Source organism: Aptenodytes forsteri, unplaced genomic scaffold (assembly GCF_000699145.1).
Source record: "Aptenodytes forsteri isolate BGI_AS27 unplaced genomic scaffold, ASM69914v1 Scaffold174, whole genome shotgun sequence".
Classification (NCBI taxonomy): Eukaryota; Metazoa; Chordata; class Aves; order Sphenisciformes; family Spheniscidae; genus Aptenodytes; species Aptenodytes forsteri.
In genome coordinates, this window is record NW_008794603.1 from 2,643,128 (window position 1) to 2,649,226 (window position 6,099).

Here is a 6,099-nt window from a genome sequence, read left to right on the forward strand (position 1 = left end):
CAGCTTCTCTAGGAGAATGCTGTGGGAGACAGTGTCAAAGACTTTACTGAAGTCCAGGTAGACCACATCCACAGCCTTTCTCTCGTCCACTAGGCGGGTCACCTGGTCATAGAAGGAGATCAGGTTGGTCAAGCAGGACCTGCCTCTCATGAGCCCGTGCTGGCTAGGCCTGATCCCCTGGTTGTCCCACTCATGCCTTGTGAGCGCCCTCAAGATGAACCGCTCCATAATCTTCCCTGGCACCGAGGTCAGGCTGACAGGCCTGTAGTTCCCCGGATCCTCCTTCCGGCCCTTCTTGTAGATGGGCATCACATTGGCAAGCCTCCAGTCATCCGGGACCTCCCCCGTTAATCAGGACATCATGACTGAGAAGTGTTACGGGTTTGTTCCTGGCCTTGGAGCCTGTTTGCAGCGTAAGCTGCTCCTTGCAAAATGAAGAGAAGAAAGGTGCTGTTCGTATTGGTCTCCTCTAGGAATATTGAGTTTGTTCTGAAAATCTGAAATGAAATATTGACTACTTTTAACGTTAGACCTTATGAGCTTTATTTTCTTTTTTCTGAAGGAAATTAAAGCGTGTTATATGCGCAGAAATTACATCAATGCCACCTACTTGCTATTTTCAGTGTTAAACACTTCGTAACTATCTCTGTGATATTAGTTAATAGTGACTTCTATAGTTGAACAAATTAATTGCTTTTTTTACATGTACTGGAATAGTTAGTGTGCTGCCTCCACGATAATGAGGCTTGGGGTTCTTGAGTGCTAATCCTGTCTGTCCTTTCCACGCTATCCATAGCCCAGGGCAATTGGTTTAACTTTAGTGTTTTAATTTCCTCTTTTGCAAAAAGAACACTAGAAGCATTATTCCCATTAACTTTTTATTACCATAATTAGTCTCTTCCATGGTTTGTTCCTCACAGCAAAGCACTCTGCTGTTACATGTCATTCTTCTATGCTAAAAACTGCACATGTGGTAAACTTTGACTGATCCTGGGTGTTCTTGATGTTTAACACTAGTATTTTTCACGCATCTTGGATTTTGCTACCTTTAGTAACTACCACAAAGTAGTATTTTAAAAATAATCTTTAAACGTCATGCTGCCTAGTTGCTTCTGCCCAACCCTCACATTCTGTATGTAATTCTGATTTTAGTTTATGAAGGTGAAGCACAGTAATATTGATATTAATAATACAGTATGTTGATATTAATAATACAAAGTTCTCTGCTAATTTGGTTGTTTGGAAAGGTTTTAGAAAAAAGATAAGAGAATTTATAATCCTGAAAACTTGAATTTTCTTAAACATCACCGGCTCAAAATGTAAACTATTTTAAAATATTGTTATTACAGGCAAAATGCCAGCCCCTGAGCAGACCCCAGTGGTGGAGGAGGGGCTGCCACAGACAACACAGGAAACTTCCACAGGCCCAGGCATGGAACCAGAGACTACTGCCACTACCATTTTAGCTTCTGTAAAGGAACAGGTATATGCCTTGTTTTCAGCAATTCAGAAATTCAGTATGCGTTGTGGAGTTAACCATTGTCTTTTATTGCATTGCTGGAAAAAAACATCATTGTTTCTAAAACGTGTTGCCTGGTGTTGGTATAGTGTATTTTGTAGGTCAGGATGTTAGAATCTGAATATAAAGGGTTCATTTAATTGCATTGAACAGAAGCATCATTATGGTATTCTGTATCCCTTGGAATGTATGCACTGTTGTTGTAAATCAGACTTGAAATGCAGGCTTATTGTTTAAAAAATAAAAAAGAAAACCTAATGTGGAATTGATGCAACATTGAGAACCAGTCCTTTTTGTACATTCTGCAAAGTTGTGTTACAGTGTTACAGAAATCTGCACATAAAGGTTTTGGCATGATTAATTTTGTTAAAGAATGGGGTTTAAACTTTGAGTTTGGTTTCAGTTATCAGTACCAAGGTAGTAATATATTTTAATCTGCAACACATTTATGGAGATGTATCTTAATGATAGTCTCTATAGGAAAAATAAAATTGTGTTTGAAATAAAAGTTCAGCCTTAATTTATAAAGATCATTCAAGGGGAAAAAATTGCAGTTTTACAAAGAAACGTTCTAACTGAAGTTTTTGGGGGTTTGGGGTTTTTTTTGTTTTAAAAAAACACAGGGAGAGAAGTAATAGTTGGCTTTCATTGTCAGAACTAGAAATAATGATTGTCTTTCTTGGCTTAATACATAAACTGTAACACCTGAATTTCAGAATAAATCTGATTTGCTGTCTCTGTTTCAGAACTTCTTTTAAGATAAATCAGTACTTGATTCATGATACTAACTCTAAATGCAAACGCGTCATATGTTGTCCCATACTAATATTAAAAAAAAAGGTGAAAATTAGATTATATGGTCTTGATATCAACAGATTTCATACCCATAGAACCTTCAGTCTTAAGTGAAAATTTCCTGCAGGATGATGAAATTTAGATCTTTATTTTCATGCCTAAATTAATAGTATCACAAGTATTTTAAGATGATAATAGCAACCCTAGTAATTTCTTAGTGATATTAAAACTAATATTAAATATTCCAATGTGGAGGATATTGACGCTGGAGGCTATCGAGATACGAGTAATCGCAGTCATCTGAGTTACAGTGATCTTGAGTCGCCTCTCATTGTCTGAGACAGTAGCTTGCCTTGTGCCATCTTAGCTTATCACAAATGTCAATTGGAACTCATTTGCTTAAAGTACATTTGTGGTGATTTTTAAGTTGGTCCATTTTATTTTGCAGTTCACAAAGAACATGCTCATAATGGTAGCTTAGTTGATGAGCAGCATTGCAATAAATGACAGTACTGTAATTGCTAGTGATCACCAGCCAATAACCTTACTGCTGTGATTACTATCCAGAATTGCTTTTGTGTGGTTTTGATGCAATAGTGATTGCTTAAACTGAACGTACAATTATGACAACGTTGTCTACATTAGGTTGATACATGATAAGTAAACAGTAAAAAGGCATTTGTTAACATCCCCTTTCCTACCCAAGAAAGGGTTTTTATCTTTTTCTTGTTCTTAGAGAAAAAATGATAATGGAATATTTCCTCGTTTTAAAAAGGAGGTTAAAACCTCTTCCCCTTTCCATTCATAAAGACTACTTAATATGTGGACTATTAAGTAACTCAATTCTGATGAAAGGAAAAAATAAAATTGTGTTTAATAGTGAAACACAAACTTCAGAACTGTAGCCTAACTTTAAAATGTATAGACACATCAGAACGAATACAAGGGGGAGGAAGATGTAAATTGTACTTCACTCTTGAAAATGATAACATGAAATAATTAAGAGCTGAACTGTTGCTTTCTGGTATTTTTTTCTGTTGATAATAATTATGGACACTGACATATTCAACACCCTTCCTGTATGGCAGAAAGCCCAGAACAGAATATTTTCCAGTGCAGTTATTTACTTTATTAAGCTTTAACAGAAACTACTATACTGTTTGCTATGGCCTAACTTCCTTTTGTACAGGAATCTCTCTTTATTTGCAGTAGGTCTGAATTTGTAAAGTAGAGTTGCCATACCTTCATTACTTCAGAAACACTTACTACAGTGGAAACACAATTCAGAAAAGCCTTTATTATTACTTGTCAAATTGTGCAAGATTTTAACGTAATAAAAACTTTTAAAATTACTACAGTAGTTCTGAAATAGGTAGATAAATTTACTGGATGACTTTGTAAAGCTTTCTACCATAGTGGCATAGATACGATTATATAAAAAGTTGCACTAATTAGTCTATGAACCCTACAAGCCACTTTAAATAAACTCTCCATTTGTTTCTTTTTCCTATGACCCCAAATCAGTTTAAAGCAACTTTTTTACCAAACCAGTGTGTGTCTCCTGAACTCTGAACAGTCTTTCACTGAGGCAAAATTGTCAGACAGCTATGTAAATCTCACTTGATTATATTTTAGGAAAGAAACATTTAAATTCACTTTCAGTGTTACAATATGTGCAGAACAAGTGTAATCTGTGAAGAAACTTGGATTACTACAGCTTTGTGCTTTTCTGACAAAACTCAAGCTTTCTTTTAATGTGAAAATACGTCCCTAATTAGTATAAATTATGACACTACGACCACAACCACCACTGGCTTTGGTTGGGGTAGGGGGGATAGTTCTTTTACCAGGTTAAGTTTTCTGTTTGTGGATACACCAGTGGATATACTTCTGGATGAAAATCAAGGGAAGGACTGACTTTTACTGGTATAAGTTGCATCTCTACTAGAGGTATTCCTTTTAAGTGCAGGGAAATCCTATGGTTAACTGTAATGAAGCTGAAACATATTTTGGCCTTTTCTTTTAGTGGATTTGATGATGGGTTGTGGTTTTTTTGGTTTGGGGAGGGGGTTGTTTTTTGTAGGTTTGTTTTGGAGGTTTTAGTTTGTTTGGGTTCTTTTTTTCCCAAAATATGTATTTCCCTTCTAAAATGTTATGAAGTTTCCATACTATAATGGATAGAAGTTTCTTAGGAAATGCTGAAACAAGTTTTAAGTAAAACTAAAGCATTAAAATATACATGTCTATATTTCTGAATCCTGGGGAGTACTTGGATACATGTTTAGTTGAGTTCTGTAGGGAGTCTCTTAGACATATTGAAAGTAAATCGACTATTTTCATACTAAAATAACAAATTGTTACAAATTGGAGGGGCAGCATCATAGCACTAACTTTTGGCGGCGGGGGAGAATGTAGGGGCAGCTAGTTGCCAAGTACTCCAGATAGATTTGTGGAATCACTGCTACTTTACACGTGCAAGCCGTATGCTGCTGAATTTGGAATGAATTGCTGCTGAACTGGCAAGATTAAATGGGATCATTTGGAATTGAATTTCCTGCTTAGCATGTTAGTTTTCTTTTTCAGTGATTGGGCTGAGAGAAAAGGTCTTGCAAGAAAAACTACCCATGGATCCAGTTTTCAAAAGTAACACGAATATGCTGTTTTTAATTTCTTTGCTAAGAAAGAAGCACTTGCAGCAGTGGCAGGTTTCTTTAGTTTCTTTGTTCATTGGTCTAGTTGTTTTTGACACCTAAAGATGGACAACTTTTCACCTTTTCTTTTGTAAATAGGTGACAATAGAGTAAGAATGATTGGATATGCTTTCGGATGAATAATCATAAATCTCTTGGGTTTTCCTAAGTGTTTTCCTAGAAGTGTTCACTTTTGTTCAACATTTCAGCAAAACCTTTTCCTTTTGTATAACTGTATTGAACCATATCATATTCTTAAAGTGTGCAGTTTCCTTTTTTCCCTTCTTTATTGTTTAAGTACAAAATACTTTACATAGTTCTTCAGATGTTTTTTATACAGTTTGCGGGGGAGAGAGGGGGAAAGGCAAAACCCTAAGTTTTACAGATGGAAGTGGAGGAAAATACATTCTCCATAAAGCAAAGAATTTATTATTGCATGTTTAAAAACATCTTTACTAGAATGACAGTATTTTGATACTAAGTTTGGGAGATTACCAATTCAGATATGTAGTGCTTTATATCAAGTAGTCTGTAATCCGACTGTGTAGGCATGTCACTTCAACAAAATACCTGAAAAAAAGACTTACTGAATGCACTTCCAGTAATTAGGCACAAACATTGTACAGTCTCACTTTGAAATTCTGATCTGCACGCATCTAGTGATCAATTCTGTGGATAAATGTGTATCAGTTCTGAAATGAAGGCGGTACTTTTTATTAAATGGACTTCCAAACTTTGCGTGAGTGAAACAAAAATCTTTGTCAACATTTTCTGGATGACTGGAAGAACTGGGTTTTTTTCCAACTCTCTTAATATTGTGTTCAATCACATAGGCCATTCTTCCTTATTTAACCCCAGAACTTTGAAGTTTACTGTTTCTGCTGTTTAGAAGCATTTCCAGTTTTGGTGAATCAAGTCTGAGAAGTCCATTTCCCAAGGCTCTTATTCTAGGACAAAATATATGTCACTCCTGTCTCAGATGAAATGACTAACTCATAGAATCATAGAATGGTTTGGGTTAGAAGGTCTCCGAAGCCTTCTCTTCTCTAGGCTGAACCACCCCAACTCTCTCAGCCTTTCTTCACAGGAGAGGGG

At 36.1% G+C, this 6,099-nt stretch overlaps 1 protein-coding gene across 2 annotated transcripts in view; it reads left to right on the forward strand.

Annotated features, from left to right (window-relative positions):
• Positions 1 to 1,349: 1,349 nt before the first annotated feature.
• PKP4 (plakophilin 4) overlaps positions 1,350 to 6,099 on the forward strand; it is a 73,535-nt gene continuing 68,785 nt past the window's right edge. Inside the window, exon 1 of one of the 2 annotated variants that reach the window (XM_009273161.1) lies at positions 1,350 to 1,483. In XM_009273161.1, the coding sequence (XP_009271436.1) occupies positions 1,355 to 1,483 (129 nt within the window). In that variant the 5' untranslated portion in view covers positions 1,350 to 1,354. The remainder of the gene's footprint in view (positions 1,484 to 6,099) is intronic. The other variant, XM_009273160.2, reaches the window with a different exon arrangement.